Source organism: Pungitius pungitius, chromosome 9 (genome assembly GCF_949316345.1).
Source record: "Pungitius pungitius chromosome 9, fPunPun2.1, whole genome shotgun sequence".
In the NCBI taxonomy this organism is placed as follows: Eukaryota; Metazoa; Chordata; class Actinopteri; order Perciformes; family Gasterosteidae; genus Pungitius; species Pungitius pungitius.
The window spans coordinates 7919467-7939560 of NC_084908.1; the positions used below are offsets into that span (position 1 = coordinate 7919467).

Below are 20094 nucleotides of genomic sequence, written 5' to 3' on the forward strand. Positions count from 1 at the left end.
TACCCCATTTAATCAAATATTATAAAATGCAAGCACTAAACTTTGAGAAAGTATCAAAAGAAGATGACATCATTAGAACTCAAGAAAGAAAATGAAATCTTCATTTATTGCTCCACATTTGCAGTAGCAATAGATTATTTTCTTCTGCGTCATCGTCGATTAACGTTGTTAATAGAAACAAAATGATGTTGAGTTTAAGTTTGTAAATTGTAATGTAAATTGACGTTAGTGAAGTGAGTATACATATAACTATACGGTAAACTAAGTCAACGACTTTGAGGGAAAGTCCTGTGTGGCCATCATCGCCCCCATGCAGATGTTGGTGTTCTTTATAACTACCTCTTCATAATTACTATGTCAACATCGTCTTCTTGTGTTCTCACTGCTGAGTAACCATGTGAGACTGAACAGCTGATTAAAGGTGTTGCAGTCCCCTTCTAAGCCGTATCTATGTGGCTCCTAACAGCTGAACCAGCACAGTCTGCAGGAATCTGCCATGCTTGATGAAAAGGCCCGGAGATATATGCTCCAATTCCTCAAAAGCAACTGAACAACACTTGATTAGTGTGAATGCCCATGTCTATTGTGGTCAGTCATCTGTAGTTTCCCCCCCCCCTCCCCCTTGCGTGTGTTAGATCATCTCCACAGCAGTGATGACCTACACCAAGCACTTCGACCAGCACGGCCGCATCAAGGAGATCCAGTATGAGATCTTCAGGTCTCTGATGTACTGGATCACCATTCAGTACGACAACATGGGCCGAGTCACCAAGCGGGAGATCAAGATTGGACCATTCGCCAACACAACCAAATACGGTTATGAGTATGATGTTGACGGACAGCTGCAGACGGTGTCCCTCAATGAGAAGATGATGTGGAAGTAAGATCATGACATTAAATGGAGAAAAGCCCATCATTTGTTGACAGAAGATGTAAATCGTATAATGTTCTTGCCTTCCAGGTATAACTATGACCTAAATGGGAATCTGCATTTGCTGAATCCGGGTAACAGTGGTCGGTTGACCCCCCTACGCTACGACCTGAGGGACAGAATCACTCGTCTGGGAGACGTTCACTACAGGCTGGATGAAGACGGTTTCCTGAGGCAGAGAGGAGCTGAGATATTTGAATACAACTCCAAAGGTGAGCGTCATCATGTTGATAAGACAGTGACACAGAGGCTTCCTTGTGCTGTAACAGAAGCTTGGTGACGTAGCGGCTAGCAGCATCTCAGGTTGGTAAATATGAACACGCTGTTTCCATCATGAGGCAGCTAGATCGCTGACTGCCACTTATTAAGTGTGGCAGCTTGGTTGCTCTCTGGCACTCTCCAGTTTCCTCTAAGTCAGCACCGTGGAGTCAGCGTTATTCCACTCATCCCCCTTAGTTCCCCTGGGGTCTAGTGCGCAGTGGGGGGGGGCTTCTCCTAGTCAAACATGCATGTTCCTGTCCTTTGTCTTTTAGGGCAGCATGACAGCAATTCTAATATTGTCCTCCATCACATCCTTTTTTCTGTTGTTCAGGTCTTCTGGTCCGGGTTTACAGTAAAGCGGCCAGTTGGAGCATCCAGTACCGTTACGACGGTTTGGGTCGGCGTGTGGCTTCTAGAAACAGTCTGGGCCAACATCTGCAATTCTTCTACGCTGACCTGAACTACCCCACCAGGATCACCCACGTCTACAACCACTCCAGCTCCGAGATCACGTCCTTTTACTACGATTTGCAGGTAGCTGCACCAGGGATGATCAATGTGTATATTATTGCAGTAATTTATTTTGCCCATTTTCATAAGGAAAGTACACACAATTTATTTTGCCAAACTCAAATGGGGAGTCTTCCTTTCTCTGAACAGACCTCCCACTCAATGCTATTTATGAGTCACTTTTGGTTTTCTCCCTCAACCTTTGATTTATGATGGTCCCTGTGGCGCAGGTTTTCCTCCAGTGGCCACAGGAGAAACATGTTCAATGTGCAGCATCTTAATTAGAGAAAGGCGTGATGGTTATCTCTGTATCACATCAAAATGATTTAAAGGCTTCACATGTTAGGGAACTTGTGAACAGTGGGTAAATGATATGAATGAAGTCTCACACACACACACACACACATAGTTAATGACAGTGTTGATGGCAATCCTCCTGTTGCTCGTGGAGTTCTAATACAACTAGGGCTGCAACAACGAATCGATGAAATCGATTAAAATCGATTATTAAAAGCGTTGGCAACAAATTTCATTATCGATTCGTTGTGTCGCGCGACTATTATCTTTGAGTATTAAAAGAAAGTTGCGCGCGCCGCGCAGAGCTGAGAAAAAAAAAGTTGAGCGCTCGCGCAGCAGAACAGAAGAAAAAAAGCTTCGCCCAGCAGATCATTGCTAAGAAAAATAAATAAAAAAGAGCAGAGCTGAGGTAGAGGAAAGACCATCGGAGAGACCCGTAATACTGTTCTGAAACATGCGGAGGCAGAGAAACCAATGCGACCTAAATCCTCCCAGGTATTTCACACTGAAATGGGGGGTGCAGGTCCTAGCGGGCAACGGGGGGGGTGCTGCGGTTTTCTTTGCAGCGCCAGTAGTTTTACGTTCTAATCGCCGCGCTCGACTTCAAGGTGTAACCTTTATTATTGTTCGGTCTGAAACAGCGCGCCCAGAGACGGATGGTGTAGCAATATTGTTGTCCGGGTGGAAATCAGGAGAAAGGTCGGTCCGGGATATTTTCGGGAGGGGCTTTGAAATTTGGGAGGGTTGACATGTCTCATTGTAAGATATGCAAAAGCGACATGGCCTGGCACGGGAGCACCACGGCAATGATTCATGATTTTGTGCCTAATATATTTAATTTGGCGGCTGTAAAGTATACATCATGCGATGTGTGTATGTTTTTTGTGTTAGTCCATTTTATTTGCTTACTTAGGGATGTTCAAGGAGCAATCTGTTTAAAACAAAACATATTTAGAAAGTGCACAGTCAGTTCTATTTTTCAATAAAGGGTTGGAAATTAATGTTTTTACATTTTTTATTTTTTTATCCGATTCATCGATTAATCGAACAAATAATCGACAGATGAATCGATTATTAAAATAATCGTTAGTTGCAGCTCTAAATACAACAGCAACTCCATGCACAGGGCCATGTGTTTGCCATGGAGATCAGCAGTGGAGAGGAGTTCTATATCGCATGTGATAACACCGGGACACCGCTGGCTGTCTTCAGCAACAACGGACTGCTGCTCAAACAGGTATGTGTGCATGGGAATGTCTGTTACAGAAGTGGTTTGGTATCTCTATTTCAGATGACACGTCTGTGTGTGTGTGTGTGTGTGTGCAGGTGCAGTACACGGCGTACGGGGAGGTTTACTTTGATTCTAACCCAGACTTTGTTCTGGTGATTGGTTTCCACGGAGGCCTGTATGATCCTCTGACACGACTGCTGCACTTTGGAGACAGAGACTACGACATCCCAGCTGGAAGGTATTCACTCAGCCTACAGTGAGAGGCGTGAGAGCTTCATCCCTCCAGCAGGACGCTATTGTTGTGTCATTGTCACACATGTTGTATGTTTTTCACAAAGGTGGACAACTCCTGACATCAGCACATGGACACGTGTTGGTAAAGACCCACAGCCCTTCAACCTGTACATGTTCCGAGGCAACAACCCCATAAGCAAGATTCAGCAGGTCAAAGAATATGTCACAGGTAAAAATGAAAGGTTTTCACAAAATAAGCTTTCAATAGATGGATTGTACCTTGTGGTTCCTGTGAGAAAGAAATGGAGCAGGACGGCTGTCCTTCTATTCCCGACTGTAGACGATAGCTAGCAAAAACCAACAAAAATGAAGGAAGGACATCAGGGTCTCAAAGGCCAAAACAATCAACAAAACGTCTTCATTAACTAGAAAATAAAGAGTTTGGCTTTATTTGAGACCTATCGAAATAAAGAGAAGCAATACTGAACTCCCTTGCTAGCCTCCAAACAGGAGAAAACAACGGTCTCTAAACAAATGGCAGAGTCTTTGACTCAGTGGCGTGAGGGCCTCCTCATGAGCGGACCGGGGGGGTTGATGTGGACCTTTTTGCTCATCATGCTGGGGACCTGAAACACACACAGAGCCAGTGACTCTGCATACTCACAACCGTCACACACTTCTAACGGGTCACAGTGACGTTTGAGAGGGACTAGACTTGATCAGTTTCTCTAGAAGCTGCTGCGTGTTGTGGTTTAGAAAATGATTATAAGAAAGCATAAGAAATATACTAAGACCAGTGGCGGCTGGTCCATAAAGGGCAAAAAAATGTTTATTATATTAAAAATACCCTTTACAAATAGTCAATATTTATGTTTTTGAAACATTCAATTCAATTCATTTTATTTTGTATAGCCCAAAATCGCAAATTACAAATTTGCCTCAGAGGGCTTTACAGTCTGTACACATGCAACATGAATTATATACCGGGTAATATTTGTAAATGAAGATATTTGCGCAAAATATATGCTTTTCCTGCACCTCCTCTCTGCTTGTCTGCATGTCCTCTGCTGGGCTCGGGTCTTGTCCCAAAGCGGCGGGTCTAAGAAGCAGTTAGCCAATCACTGATAAAGTTAATGATTGACATTCTAATTTTAGCTTTCTAAAATACATTGAGATTTGGGCTTGCCCTTCGCCGCCCTACGCTGAGCTCTGGTCAGGGCGAATCTCTACGCGCCGCTTAACAACAAAACAACAGCAGGGTCCTTCCAAGAAGACCCGACCCAAACTCGCTACAAGAGAATAACTTTGAAACTAGAGGTAAAACAGCTGGACCCAGATCAGCTTGACCTCACAATCGGACAACAGGCCGGCGTGAAAGGGAAGCCGCACATACGATGTTTCTGTAGAGACTTCTACACCTGGATGTTTAGCCAGCTAGCTAGCTAGCTACATCCTAACGGCGTATTGTCACGGTTACTGATACCGGAGTACGGGAGAACCCAAATGCACGACTCGTACACGATGGACAAGACAGGAGGGTTTTAATCAAGGTTCAGGCAGGGTCAAAACCGGGAGATCCGTCAGGAGGCAAACAAGTCCAGAGGGGCAGGCAGGTAATCCGTAGACGAGGACAGGCAGGGTCAGAATCAGGAGGGCACACAGACAGGCAGACAAATCCAAAACGGGGCAGGCAGGTAAATCGGGGTCGAGGAACAGACGAGGTCGGAATCGAGAAAAACAGGATGGCTTCGGGAAACGCTGGAAAACTTGGTAGAACACACAAGACAATCTGGCAGTGAGCAACAGAATGTGACTGGCTTAAATAGTGAGTGACTGACGAGGTAAGGCACCACAGGTGAGGGTGAGGAGAACCAGGTGCAGGAAATCAGGTGACGAGGTGGGAGGATCTGAAATGACAGGAGAGTTAGTGAACATGCAGTGGAGATGAATAGACTATGATGTGAACACCCAGTGAAGATGAAAAATAAACTATGATGTGGACGTATGTGTGACACGTATATTCACGCTGCGTTGGCGTGTTAAAGTTAACATGGCTACCCAGCTGTGACGCACACAGGACGACGGTGAGGACGCACAACCAGGATGAAAACAGGGACATTTTATCCAAAAGAATTCATTGTTGGAAATTTTGTGGGGCTTTTTTTCAACACACTGATCGGGTACATCTCAATATACACATATACATGTTCTAATAGATTTTATATAAATATATTTATATTGTAATATATTTATCCTTTAATATAATATATTTATTATATGATATTTATAATAGTTACGATAGTTATATCATATTCAGAATATTTGTATTGTTATATATATATATTCATTGATATATGGAATTGTTTGAATAAGATGTCCTTATTATGTTAAATATTTAACATTTATTCCAACAGTTTAACTGCAAAGTAATAATGTGAGTTTGACACTGTTTTACATTGAATCATACTGGGATGTTTCATTACAATATTATTATGTTCACTAAAACTGATTGGCTGGCCCTACCAAAAAAACATCCACCAGCAGACCATCAAACCGGTTTGCACCTCAACCTTTTTTAACAGAACATCACTGTTCTGTTCCTTTGTAGATGTCAACATCTGGCTGGTCACATTTGGCTTCCATCTCCACAATGCCATCCCAGGATTCCCCATTCCCAAGTTTGACCTGACGCAGCCGTCACTGGAGATGAAGAAGAGCCAGCTGTGGGACGACCTGCCTGTATGTATACTGGATGACTTACCACAGCAGGGGGAACTCATCATGGCTGATGGGCCAATCAGCATGGAGCAGAGAATTTCTGCTGCACTGCTCGAACCACTCAGCCCATCACTGTATTCTTCTAATGTTAATGCCACTGTTGCTATCTGTACTGTGCTGGACTCGTTAACACATATATTCATTAACACTGGGGTTGCAAAATGTGAAGGTGGAAACTTTCCATGGGAAACAACGGAAATAAACTGGAAATTTGGGGATAAATCAACTGTATTTACCTTGTCAAATATGATAAAACAACGTGTTGTCATGAGCACTGCTGGGTGAATCTGACATTTTCAGTCAAAATATGCAAGCCATTTTTCATATTGTCATCCATTGTTCATTTAAATCATTGTGTAATGAACTTATGAAACGTTGCTTCTCTGCCTCTCATCCTCAGTCTATCTCAGGTGTCCAGCAGGAGGTAACTCGTCAGTCTCAGGCCTTCCTGTCCTTTGAGCGCATGCCAGAGATCCAGCTCACCCGGCGGCATTCGGACCACGCCAAACCCTGGCTCTGGTTCTCCACTGTCAAGTCTCTGATTGGGAAGGGAGTGATGCTCGCCGTGATCCAAGGCCGCGTTGTGACCAACGCCCTCAACATCGCCAATGAGGACTGCATTAAGGTGGCTGCCGTCTTAAACAATGCCTTTTACCTTGATGACCTACACTACACAGTGGAGGGACGAGACACACACTACTTCATCAAGACCAGCCTGCCGGAGAACGACCTCAGCGCGCTGCGCCTCACCTCGGGCAGGAAATCCCTGGAAAACGGTGTGAACGTCACTGTGTCCCAGTCCACCACGGTGATGAACGGGAGGACGCGGCGCTTCGCCGACGTAGAGCTGCAGTATGGCGCCCTGGCGCTCCACGTGCGATACGGGACAACGCTGGACGAAGAGAAGGCGCGAATCCTGGAGCACGCCAGGCAGAGGGCGCTGGCGAGCGCCTGGGCCCGCGAACAGCAGCGGGTCAGAGACGGGGAGGAAGGAGTCCGGCTCTGGACGGAGGGAGAGAAAAGGCAGCTGCTGAGCAGCGGCAAGGTTTTGGGCTACGACGGCTACTATGTGTTGTCCATAGAGCAGTACGCCGAGCTAGCTGACAGCGCTAACAACATGCAGTTCCTACGGCAGAGTGAGATAGGGAGGAGGTAACACGGCGTCAACAAACCCCGCCTGACTGTCAAAGACTAACAACAAACTGTCCCGAGACTGACCCCATGTTTGCAAATGAGTTTTCTGCTGAGAAGTGAGATTTATAGTGAGCGAACACCCGAAACACAAACTACAGTAGTGATAGTTAAGAACTGTCGCCGTGCGCCCTGCAACAAGTTTAACTCTCTCTCTCTCTGTCTTTTTCTATCTATATTTTCTTTCTCCCCACTATCATCAGCCTTTGGTCAGCCTGCACGCATGTCCCTCCCCTCCCTCTGGTAGGCGGGGCTAACCCGAGTGCTATAATGGTGTGCTGTGTGGCTGTGAAACAGCGGGGGGTAGAGACTCATCCAAGGAGATAAGGCTTCAAGCATTTAGGCAGCTTACACCTAACAGACGTCTATGGATCCCCATCGAATGTTGCAGGTATCAGACCTGTGGCCCGTCACTCTGGGTTGTGTCCACATGAGCCATCGGACCAGGACCTGGAACTGTTGTGGACTCTCTAAGAGAGACGGGCACAAAAAAACGTTTCTACGAGGGACAAAAAAAGACTTTATTTTCTGTTTGTTTTTTTGTTTTGTTTTTATATATAAACTTGCATTTGCTTCAGACAAGAAGGGGATATAAAATAATGAAGAAAATAACATTTACATACTATTACCTATACCACTATTACTACTATTGTTACACCTGATCTGAACTAAACACGACTCTGAGTTGTGTCTGTTTCCTTCTTTTCTATTATGCGTTTGGTCAGTTCTGAAGCCAGTTCTTCTCATTCCTCTTTCCTTCTACAAGGTTTATAAATTGTACAGACTTTGTCAGACTACAATCAATAGCGGATTTTGAGGAACCGAGTGGGCTCACCGGTCTGGTTAAACACGTGTGCCCTGTCAGCCCCTCGCTTCTGTCAAATGGGGCTCATAATGCATAGCCCTTGTACTTTTATCGGTCAGAGGTAGTAGTAATGCTTGCAATAGAAACATGTTGTCATGGCTTTGGGGGGGTGGGGGGGAGAAGGGTTGCTGTGGGTAGTGACTAATAGTTGCTTCTCTCTTTGTTTTTTGCTCTTAAAGGGACAGTGAATTGCCATCAGTGACTTTAATGAGTAACAGTAATCAGAAATCGATGTGGATGTTTTCTCATTGATTGTGGGTCTCTGTGCTCTCACAGGACTTTTCTTTGTGTGTATGTGTGTTTACAAGGTTGGGAAGGCATCTGAAATCATTTCGAAGGAAAGAACAGGAACTGTACACAAAGTGTTAACGTCATATGCCACCAATCATTTTTCAAAGACAAGTTGACAATGTTTTATGGGTTGATCTTCTTTATTTTGAAGAAAAGTTCCAGTTATTCGTACATCAATATTAGTCTCAGAGAAAGTAATTTATGTACAGTGTTTCTACAGTAAAGAATAAAACTCCTTGAAACTAGTGTTGTTTATTACTACTTGTGTTTCTTTTTCTCTCCACTCGCAGAAGCAATCAATGCCCGCCGTAACACAATCTGTGTTTCAAACAAACACAACAATAAGACAAAGCTGCATGGCATTCAGGGTCTAATTGCAAAGGCTTAATTTACTTTAAAACATCGTATTGTGTCAAGGGGAAACCTAGACTTCCAGCACTACGCAATTTGTGTAGGCAAAGCGACCGTTCTGAAGTCAGCAAACAATGGCGTCTGGTGGAGACGGCCTAAGATGGAGTCAGCTGCAATGGAAAGATGAAAAGAGGAAGAAAAGCTTAGTGAGAACAGCAGAGGATCCCTCACCCAGGATGGACAGAACGCAATGGATGGGATGCGTCCCACGACACATTATTCAAATATTAGGAGTAGTAAACCAGGAGGAGGCTAGGACCACTGCAGGGAAAAACACCATCAGCCTTTACATTACATGTAACCACCTATAAATACATACATACATACATGTATACACACACATGTATACATACATACATACACACACATACATACATACATGTATACACACACACATACCATGTATACACATGAATACATACATACATACACACGTACGTACAAACGTGTAAGTGTGTATACCTACATATGTATATATATACACATATATAGTTTGCCTTTTATTAAGGCCTCTTTAAGATGTTTTTTTTATGTGTAGTCATGTATATAGCAACTTGCTCTCTGATTAAAAAAAGACCCAGTGTCATAAACTTGTGTGTACGTGCACGCACACGCACGTACATATACATGTGCATCTTGAAAAAAAGACCCACTGTCATAAACGTCTGATTAGGGGTGAGGGAGTGGGGGGAGACTTTAAGACGTCGCTGCTCTCTCTGGCAGCAGCTCCATCCAGCTGACTAGTCATTTAGGTCGTGTCAACAAGGATCACGGTCAGGTTCACATTGGATCGTTTGTGCAGAACTTTTCTTCCTCTTTCATTGTTTCTCAAACTGACTGCAGAGGCCTGCAGGGGAAAAGTCTCTAGTAAAACCAAGTAGTTCAGGAGCAAGTACAGATTCAAAGCAAAACATACATAAAGGTTAAAAGATTACACGACAGAAGGTTTTTGTGTACGTGGGGTACAAAGCACCAGAGCAAGGCATGGAGAAAGCCTCCTGAAGGGTGGTAAAGGTGGTGTAGAAGAGATTGAGGATGCAGTTATACACTTCTATCCAGATTGTATTTTGACAAAAATATTTAGTCTTCCTACAATGACAGTTTATTACAAATCATTGTGTCTCATGAAAAGGAGAAGATGACTTGCTGCCATATAACATCTCATATCACTTCTTAACTCAAATAGAGGTTGGTTTAGGGTTAGCACTGTTGGATTATTAGCTGATCAGTTTAAATCTCTATTATTGAACTGTACATATAGATCAAACTAAATCAACAGGATTCAAATGCCCAATCATCATTTGGTATCCAGTGTTGGGATGTTGCTGGAGAGTCAGTTTCATCCAAACTGATGTGCTCCAATGGAGTCAAAGGTCATAGACTCTGATTATCAAAAACATCTAAGGGAAAAGAAATGTCACCCAACTTGCAGTAAAAACGGAACACATTTGAGACAAAATGTGCAGTTCATTTGATAGCAACCATGTAAAGTCAAAGATACCAACAATAAACATTGCGTAACTTGGTTTAATGTAATAAAAGGTAATGAGTTAAAGCACAAAAACATACTTGACATCATCCTATTCTGTACCATCCTCCCACCACCTGCGCCCAGTAAGGGGGCAGAAAAGTCCTGAATGTGTCGAACCGAATAGTGGTCCGTGATTGTTGCCTCATTGATAATCTCTGCAGGGGCGCCATCCACCAGCAGGCTGCGATGCACCGAGCAGCAGCCAATCATGTCCATGTTGTACATTTTGGTTTGACGATAGTGAGCTTTATCGGGTCTGGGCCTGTTCTTAATGGGAGCTGCCGTTCCAGGCGTCTAGTTGGGAGCCGTGGTAGTCTGCTGGCCTGTACCTCCATGATGCAACGCTCCTCTGTGGCCAGTGTCAGACAGCCAGCGGAGAGGCCATCCCGGACCAACCGGCGCTTCCTGGAAGGTCTTGGAATTTCCTTCCTCGCCATCCATGTTACTGGTCTTGTGAAGGCAATGCAGATAGACATCGATAGTAGTCGTTCATTGGACAAACCCCCGCACGCAGTTTTATCCTTTCTAACACTCCATTTCTTGCTAGCTGCCCTTTGAAGCTTCCTGGTAGCCAATGAAAGCCACATGACCATTAGAGCCTTATGTAGTCTGCATATTGGTTGTAAAGCATTTTCCAAAGAGTAAATGTATGTTTTTTTTAAATCAAGTTGAAGATAACCATACCACACGAGTAGCGAGTGCTCACAGTTGTCTGCATTCAGGTGCAGAATAATGATTGCAATATATTTGTAGACGCTTGTGATTGAGAGAAGCAGCAAATCAATATGCCAGTGAAATAGGCTGCAGGATGAATTTACTGAGGGAGTTCTTCCTTCATGCATTGATAGTCAATAGGAAAAACTATGAAATATCTGACCATCAATGCTCTATGAATATCTGCTTGCACAATGACAAAAAATAGCTTGCAGATGGAATATTTGTAAATGCAAATAGTATACAAAAAATACATTTTACAACATGGAAAATGGAACGGAAAAAACAAAGGGTAAGATCTACAGTTTAACCCTTTATGAGAACCACTGGGTCCAGTCCCCCAACGGGTTTGGTTCCTAACCGTCAACACTGGACTCTTGGTCAAACACGTGAATGAAAGCTAACATTCCTGGTAGATTACCTTTTTTTAACAGTACTAGTATTAAAAACTGTCAGCTGTCAACATACACACGTTAATCAATGTGAATAATGTGGCCGAGATATATGCAACTAAATATTTGTTTGTTCCAGTTTACTGGAAGTTGACCATTGAAACGAAACAGCCGCTAGCAGCAGCAGGTTCATCAGGATGGAGAGGGCCATTGGAAGTGAGATAAACCGATGTGGGACATACAGTGGATACTCCACATGTCAAACGGGGGGGTGGCAAACGGACCACTTAAAAGCACCGCTAAGCTAAGTTTCCATCTCAACATCCAACGTTACCCTGTGCTGCAGTCTGCAGAGGACACCACTGTGTCTCTAAAAGACTGTGGTTGGAAAACGTCCTGCTAAATGTGGGGACATTGTTGGCTGCTAAATGATGGAGAGATGAGAGCAAAGTGCACGAGGTCAGCAGGAAGAGTCGCTAGTTCAACATGTTCCATCAATAAAGAACACAGTGGACACAAGCTCATCAGGTCCAGCATTTTATTGACTTCAACCTCAACAACCACTGACATGGATGAATGGATGGATGAATGGAGACAACCTACATACACTTGTAACAGTAGAACAGCCAAAGGACAAACAGCTTCCATCCTAATGGTCAGTGGAATTATCCGGTATAACCATCCAAAAAAGCCTTTTGGCAACTAAAAAGTCGTCTAAAACAACAAATTGTTAAACAGAATCTGCTGCATCATTTACTAGGGTTGAAGGAAAGACCACAAAAAAAGACGTCCCACCAACTGAAGACCGCATCATTTTTCAGGAAGAATTGTATATAGTTATTAAAACTAAATTGCCAACAGGCAATTTTTTTTTTTTTTTAAAACAGTAACAAAACACGCCCAGTGTGTAAAGAGAAGGACAGTCCTAACCTACACAGCTCCATTAATCCTTCTGATAGGACAAACTTTATCATTGAATAAAGAAAAATCAAGGGATTTACTTGAGGAAACTTTCCATAGGAGCTGTAATAAAGTTGGAAGAAAAACGCAACCAAGAGGTTGAACAGACTAGATTCTAAAAAGGGATACCTCCTGCTTAGACAGGTTGAATGAACCCGATTTTAAAAAGGCCTGAATGCAGCTTCCACTCGGAAGGTAAAAGGTCAAATTAACTGATTGTCAAGGTGCCTACCTCCACTCTCGACTACAAACCTTTTTGAAGGAGGGGGAAAAATAAGCAGACAGGCGAGAGAAGATCAGACTCTCAGCCAAATATGTTTCATATTAACACTGGAGAAAGCATGATTGAGGTGTGTGTGTGTGTGTGTGTGTGTCTGAGCACACAGGGAGTCCAAAAAAAAAAAAAGAGTGGATGCAACCAGGAAAGACCTTCTGCCACCGCCATCCACAAAGGGCCCAGCGTCAAAATAAACCATCTTTAATATCCAGTTAATCAGAATATGAAAAGGCGCCAAAGTTAAGGTGTCCTTCAGTTTTCCTTTGGACAAAGCAGGGGGGCAAGGAGACATACAGAAAAAGTCATCAAAGTCCCTTTCATTCTCGCCTCATTCAGCTCCCCAAGGTGAGGCGCCAGCTTTCTTCACTTGGTCGTGCTGTTCAGCATTCCAGGGTGGTTAATGGAATTAAAATCAATGACAATCTCGCTCCTTTTGGGCTTGAACTGCCTGCAAACACAAAGTGAAAAAATAAAACAGCACACGCAGTAGTCAGAAACGCACCACTATGAGGACACACAGAACATCACAAGAAACCGGATGAATCACATCTGTCCCCAAACCCTGATACATGCTTCAGAGTTCTGGAAAACAACAGTCCGTTTGTATGATGCAAACTGCACAACGTTAACAGATAAGGAACATAATCATCCAAATGAGAACACACATCCATATTGGAGGCGTTTCACACCACTGAAACCTACAACAAAAGGAGATTTCCCACAAATCCCATTTAACTAATCAGACAACGGTAATAGGCAAACACAACATATCCATGACTTCTACTAGCCTGGGCTGATATCCATCTTGCACAGAATATTTTAGTTCCCATACAAGATTAAACATGATGGAACGACTGAGTCAACTTCAGCTCAGTTTAAGTTGTTTGCAGAGGGGAAAGCGCCCATTGTGTTACAATATAATCGTGTCCCAAATGCTTCGTTCTAAAATGTCCACACAAAGTGACCGTTTGCTCTACATGTGTAGATAGGGCTTTGACTGCAGTCAGAGTACTGCGTCTGGGTGGATATGTCTCAATCAAGCTGCCACTAATTCTCTATTGGATTGAGACGCAGGCTTTGACTCCTCGTCTTTTAACGGTTTCTGTGAAGCTTTTGCTTGATGCGTGTTGTCTTGCTGGAGAGCAGACGGAGTCGGATTACCCTCCAGGATTTGGCAATATCTTTCTTCACTCATGTTCCCCTTTACAAGCCTTCCAGGGGCTGCAGCTGACACCACCATGCCTTATTATGGCGATGATGCAGCTTTTGCTGTTCACGGACAGCATCTAGTCTGATTGCTAAAGCTCCATTTTGGATTTAGTCTCAGTCTCCCACATGGGGGAATTATAGGCCAGATCTCCTTAGAGCTTTTTTCCTTTTGCCACCCTCTCATCCTGTACTGTACCCAGTGCAGTCTGCCCTATCCGAGCCACTGAAGCGTTTAACTCCTTCAGAGTGGTCAAGCTGTTTGACATTGCTTCACATATTGCTTAACACGAGAAACTACAAAGACATAAAAATGAAATGTGTGATTTATGTTTTTGATTCAAAAAATAATAATCGAAGAAACATCAGAGACAGACATTATACATTCAAATCAGCTCTGCGGCTTGTTCTTTAAAAAAAAAAAAAGGCATCACCCTCTCTTGGCCGTTGCTCTGCATCTCCCACAGCCACTTGACTGTCACAGTTGGACAACTGCAGCGGAGACCCTAGGAACTATTTCTCAGCTTTAGAGACCTGACAGATCTGACCTTTAATTGAATGAACCAGGAGGCCTTGGAGTCTTGAAGCACTCTCAAAACTGTCATCACCACCCACTTCCTGCGGGTCACGGCTGCCACTGTTCACTGCGGTGGATCCAATCCGATCACAGTCCAGAGAGTGCTCAAGCAGGCTTGTGTCACAAGCTCCATTTCATGCACCATTTACCCTACGAGGACAAGAGCTGTGTCGTATCCATGAGCTTAACCCTGTGCCTTAGTGTTGGTATGAATATCTGGTCAAATGTGGAGAAAATGGGGTTTTCAGTAGTAGTTCACAAGTTTCATTATTTTGTTTGCAATGTATTTACAGTGTATCCTCAGTGCTTTAACTTCTCCACATGTTTTAATGTTCTAAACTAATTAAATGGATTCAATTATTTGTTCCCCTCAGAATTCTACACACACCTTACCTCATAACCAAAGTGGAAAAGGTTCAGAGGACAATTTTGCAAATCTATGACGGTCCATCTTTTAACAACCTGAATCACACTTCAACTCTGTGAATGTCCTTGAGTATCTGAGCCAGAGCCCTGACATGAACCCCATTGAACACCTGTGGAGGGGTGTGAAGATGGCTGGGCACTACACCAGTTTGACCATACGAAGGATTCGTCACAAACCACGTACAGCCATAATAACTTGTTCCGCTGTTTGAGAGGGAGCACAATATATCGTTCACTACTGGAGGGGGGAGCTGGCCCAGGTTAGTCTTCCATGTACCGAGATGTAATCCTGGTTATAACTTCATACTAACAATTAATAACCCACAACAAACCCGCTTTAGCAGCGTAAAACACTACAACACAACAGTGAAACACAAACAATTTGCGGCACTAATAATTGTACATTTATAAAATGACTCCACCAAACTGCATGCTGGGTACAGCTCGCTCGCTATCATGTCACTACGATACAGGAGCACCAATCAGAGACCAGATATGCACTAACACAACTTGTGCCCAACAGAGGAGCTGTGTGTGTGTGTGTGGAGGATTTTGGTTTTGAAAAATCCAACGTAAAGTTAGATCAGAAAACAGTTTATTGCAGAGTCTGTTGAGCCGGTGGCATTATCTCTGGTGGCAACACTAGCAGCCCTAGAGAGGTGCTGCCCAAAAATACACGTGCTTGTAAACTACAAACTGCTTCAAAATGTGGAACTTTCAGGATGAACTTGTTGCTTCCAACCAAATAAAAGGTTGCATGAGGGGCCTTTGGACGGAGGTTTTTTTTTCAGATGTTATTCATTTTGTCACTAGTCATGGTAGTACACAAATATTTTTACCACTTATCTTTAAAGCTCAGCATAAGGGGCGTGAGGAGTCAAATGCAAGTCTGGTATGTCATCATACAGAGGTTTGCCATTCTAATTGTTGGCTCAACAGAACCAGGTTGAATACTAGTCCATCACAGAACATTCTGTGGGAGTCGGCCATTACTTCACAGTACTACGGACTGGTTACTCACCTGTACTCTATACCCGCCATGGTGAGCAGCCTCCTGGAAGCAGCCATCCCCTGTGTGTCATGGTACTTATCAGACAGAAAGACGACATCCTTGATACCTGGACAGACAAAGTGGGGGTTGTTTACAGTGCAAAAATAAAATACATCAGTCTTCTTAGCAGAGACGAGTTTCTGACGTGGGCGACACGACAAAGAAACTACAGGAATAGAAGCAGGGTTCGAAATGAGGGGTGTCTGGGGGGGGTCCCGGACCCCCTATAAGTCAATATTTTTAACATTAAAAATGATTGTGAAAAGGTCTTTAATGACGTTTTATATTTATAACAATAATTTTTTTATTTCCTTGCGCAATTGGGCAGCAATCAGGGCAGCTAATAGCATCACAGATTGTTGTTGTGGTCTATGGCGCAGACACGTAGGTTATTGTTGAACGCAGCAAAAACGAAGCCTCACAAAAAGTGCTTTGATTAGGTTTATATCTCCATAATTGTTTATTATAGTAAAATATTTGGAGTTGGTGTTCCTATATCAAAAGTTGCATTAACTAACTTAGATACCCAGTGTAACGTAATGATTAGAAGAGTGCGTCTGTCAACGTTTCTTGCTGTATGTGTATGAAGCCAAACAACCAGCTAACAGCAGCACATTCACAAACATATTGCTGAAAATCTACAAAATGCATCACAAATCCATTGCAGCATTCACAATTGTATAAGTGAGCACTACATCACAACCACGTATGAAAACATGTATTTAAGAAAATATATTTAAAAATCATAGGAACGATTGGGATTCGAACCCTGTCGGTCAAAACATCCTAAAGCCAACAAGCCCACTGCTCTACACAGTGAGCTATGAAGATTCACAGGTTTCCCTGCGCAGTACAGGTGTCTTAAGGGCAGTTATCTACCAGTCCGAATAGCAACTCTGATTCTGGTCTTTATAGACATCATTATTAATCAATCCAGCGGCTAGTCGTTTTACAAATTCCATTAACATAAGGGATGAGAAACGCCAGTTGTATTTCATCAAACCTTTTGAAGGTGCATGGTGTTGCCGTAATGAGTACACCTGGTGGATTTAGGTAACTTAGTTACCTTCCTTGCTCGAGGAAAGAATGACCTGTTATCCACTTTGTCATGTCAGGGATTTATATAAGGTGCTGTAACTGTGTTGCTCCAGAATTAGAGGGTTACCTGTTTGATTATAGCCAATCCACTTCTCCAGACACCACTACAATACTGGGACTACCCCAAACCATGAAAAACATCCCAAGACCATTATCCCACCTTCAAAATATGTCAATATAATTTTGCCCGCAGTATATAGTGTAGCAAGGTAGTCTTCAGTATTTTTTATAGTTACATTTTAGGGAACCCCCCAAGAGTCCCAAGTCATTTCGAACCTTGAATAGAAGGCACTGGTGCGTTAGTGGTCTACCTGGTATAGCCATAGAGACGTGGTCCATCTGACCATATGATCTATCCAACTGTTTGGCTAATGTGTTACCAGCCAGCACAAGATACAGGAGAGCTGGGAAAGTGACTGAAAACATTAAACGCTTGTGTAATGAAAAGTCAGCAATAAGAGCAAAAGCAACGGATTTCCTCATTTCGCAGCATGGTCAGTAACCAACATATGAATCAAAAAGAAGAAGCATGCCGCTGGAGGTGGAAATGTGTGCTGTATACACCCACCGGCCTGGATGATGAGCTTGGCACACTCGTTGCAGGGGAACAAAGCCACGTACATGGTGCATCCTTTCACATCAGCGCTGTTCTTGTTCATGATGGCATTCAGCTCTGCATGGCACACTGGGTGTTGCGATAGGACGCAGTCAGTACAACAACAGAGTTTGCTTGATTGATAGTAGAGACACGGCTTATTATACAAGAGCCTGGCTCTGTAGGGGGGGGCTGGGCTCAGCATTAGACAAAGGGTAAGGAGCATAGGAGAGAACTTGAGGCGCTACTCCTACCGTGTTCATACAGTTTGACCAATGGATGTCCATGACCAATGTAGAAAATGTAGTATTTAATTCCCAAAACATACAGTGTTTCCCCAATCATTTAATTTGGGCCAAAGAAAGTTTTTTTTAACGTTTACAATTATCCACTAGGGATGGACATCATTTTCTTTTTGAGAATGCCAAGATCCAAGTGAAGATACATTTCATTCAAAATGATAGACAAAACTATATTCAACCTTTACTTTTTGTCCACTTATTTTTAATACATTGTTGTCTTTTTCAGTTTAAGACGGGTTCACATTTGTTTTTCAAATGAAACTTTTGACTTGGGTGTGGCTCCATAGGCTCACTAATGCCAGTACGAGTCTCAGTCCAAACAGCACTTGGTCAATTTTATCAAGGGGGGTTAGGGTTAGTGGAAAAAAAGATGACTTATTTGCACTCAATACCAAAAAGAGCAACAGAGAGAAAGATTATTTATCCTCTACCACCCTCTACAGACCCATTTAGAACTAAGCAGCAACCACAGACCACTCATGCAGAACTTCAGATATCAGATAATCGCTATGGAGTTCTGTGTTGTGGGGTTTGAAACCAGGAGTGTTTACCTTCAGTTCCCTCATCACAACACTTTAAAGACCGGAAAAAGGGGATAAAACTGTGCATATCCACCTCACCATAGGGGTATTTTGTGTCAAGCCAGTTGTCATCACAACGGGACCAGGGTAGGTCATCATCATCACAGCCGTTGGGCATACCGTTGTAACCTATGCCCACGATCTTATTCTCCTGGTTTACTATACACGCGCCCACCTGCAGAGAGGAAGAGCGCATCCACAGTTTTTAAAAGAGTCATGAAAAAAGACATTCGACATTCTTGGGAAAATACGGTTTTTTGAAAAGCTTCTAAAGTCATCCTATTCTGTACTTTATTTGGACCAACGCTGTTTTAAAGGGCTTTTGGGCCTCCTTCTGTGCTGCATTTCTAAACTATGCAGTGAAATAAAATAAGTATTTTAAATGGGAAACAAGATCAAGACACTGGGATTAACTTTAACATTATTGACAGAGCTCGCTAGACGAATCCAAGACAGCCCGTCTACACAGTCCACCCCCCAACCCCCCACCCTGCAAAACCAAGGTCTGAGAAGGCAAAATGATGAGATGACTTTAATCGTCACCGTTTACCGCAGCAAAGTTACAGAACTGATGGATTGAGTGAATCATACAGATACACATTTGTTTTCCACAGCTTTGACTACACTTTCTGGTGCAACATAATACAGTAACTCTGCGGCAATACACATGTATTCTTGTAGAGTTGACTTTGTAAAAACATCAAATTCGATATGCCTCAGTTCTTCTAAAAAAGAAACACACACCTGCGAGCTGGGGTCTTTGCTCCTCTGGGCCGACAGGAAGGCTACAGCCATGAAGTATTCAGGCCATTCTAGGTAGTCCTGCCTCCTCCTGGACGTGCTGCTACTGCTAGAGAAACGCGTGAAGGAAATATTAACTGGAAAAAGGCGAGTGCGCGTACCCGCTAAATCACTTAACGGTGTAGAAGAAGTCACCAACACGTGGACAAAGTTAAGGAGGAACCATTGTGGAACATTCCGAAAGCAAGGACCCTAGTTACCTCTCTGGCTTCGGCTGCTGAACGTCTTCCATAGTCTCCTGAATAAAAGTCGTGGGAAGGCGGCTGTGCTGTTCTCGGCACTTTGCTGTTATCCACGTTGACCGTCACTGCCAGCCGGGCAGAAATCTACGTCACACTACGTCACACGGAAGAGCGTGAAATCTCCCGCGTTAAATGACAGACTTCTGTGCCCGGATCTGTGCCTTTCAGGAGAAACTCCCTCTCCGGTAGGTGAGGTGGATCGAAGGCTGCAGTCACAACCACGAGCGTAGTAATCAGCTTCAACTTTCCAGTTTTAGAGTGTAATATGTAAAAGATGACAGTGGGTCCTGAACATACGGTCCATGGTTGAGACACTTTATATATATATATATATATATATA

At 43.4% G+C, this 20094-nt stretch overlaps 2 protein-coding genes across 4 annotated transcripts in view; one reads left to right on the forward strand and one right to left on the reverse strand.

The window, feature by feature from the left end:
• Window positions 1-8834, forward strand: part of LOC119217450 (teneurin-3) — a 209371-nt gene extending 200537 nt beyond the window's left edge. The window contains 8 exon segments of the mRNA XM_062564357.1: window positions 636-880; window positions 962-1143; window positions 1524-1726; window positions 3126-3236; window positions 3326-3468; window positions 3569-3693; window positions 6073-6203; window positions 6643-8834. Of these exon segments, the coding sequence (XP_062420341.1) occupies window positions 636-880; window positions 962-1143; window positions 1524-1726; window positions 3126-3236; window positions 3326-3468; window positions 3569-3693; window positions 6073-6203; window positions 6643-7398 (1896 nt within the window). The 3' untranslated portion in view covers window positions 7399-8834.
• A 116-nt stretch (window positions 8835-8950) lies between these two features.
• Window positions 8951-19863, reverse strand: dctd (dCMP deaminase). 3 transcript variants are annotated; one of them, XM_062564660.1, is made up of 6 exons: window positions 19712-19863; window positions 19455-19560; window positions 18750-18885; window positions 17801-17917; window positions 16105-16201; window positions 8951-9110 (listed from the first exon to the last, which is right to left on the reverse strand). In XM_062564660.1, the coding sequence occupies exons 1-6, from the start codon at window positions 19741-19743 to the stop codon at window positions 9107-9109; spliced, it is 492 nt and encodes a 163-aa protein (XP_062420644.1). In that variant the 5' UTR covers window positions 19744-19863; the 3' UTR covers window positions 8951-9106. The 3 variants fall into 3 exon arrangements, with proteins under 3 accessions (XP_062420644.1, XP_037327422.1, XP_037327421.1); XM_037471525.2 differs by lacking the exon at window positions 8951-9110 and adding an exon at window positions 12162-13322 and having other exon boundaries at window positions 19455-19557; XM_037471524.2 differs by lacking the exon at window positions 8951-9110 and adding an exon at window positions 12162-13322 and having other exon boundaries at window positions 19712-19861.
• Window positions 19864-20094: the final 231 nt, after the last annotated feature.

Coding starts and splice junctions, on each gene's coding strand:
- dctd (XM_037471524.2), bottom strand. CDS start 19,743: ATGGAAGACGTTCAGCAGCCGAAGCCAGAGAG. Junction 19,561..19,711: donor CAGCAGCCGAAGCCAGAGAG/GTAACTAGGGTC, acceptor GCGTTTCTCTAG/CAGTAGCAGCACGTCCAGGA. Junction 17,918..18,749: donor TGACACAAAATACCCCTATG/GTGAGGTGGATA, acceptor CGCAACACCCAG/TGTGCCATGCAGAGCTGAAT.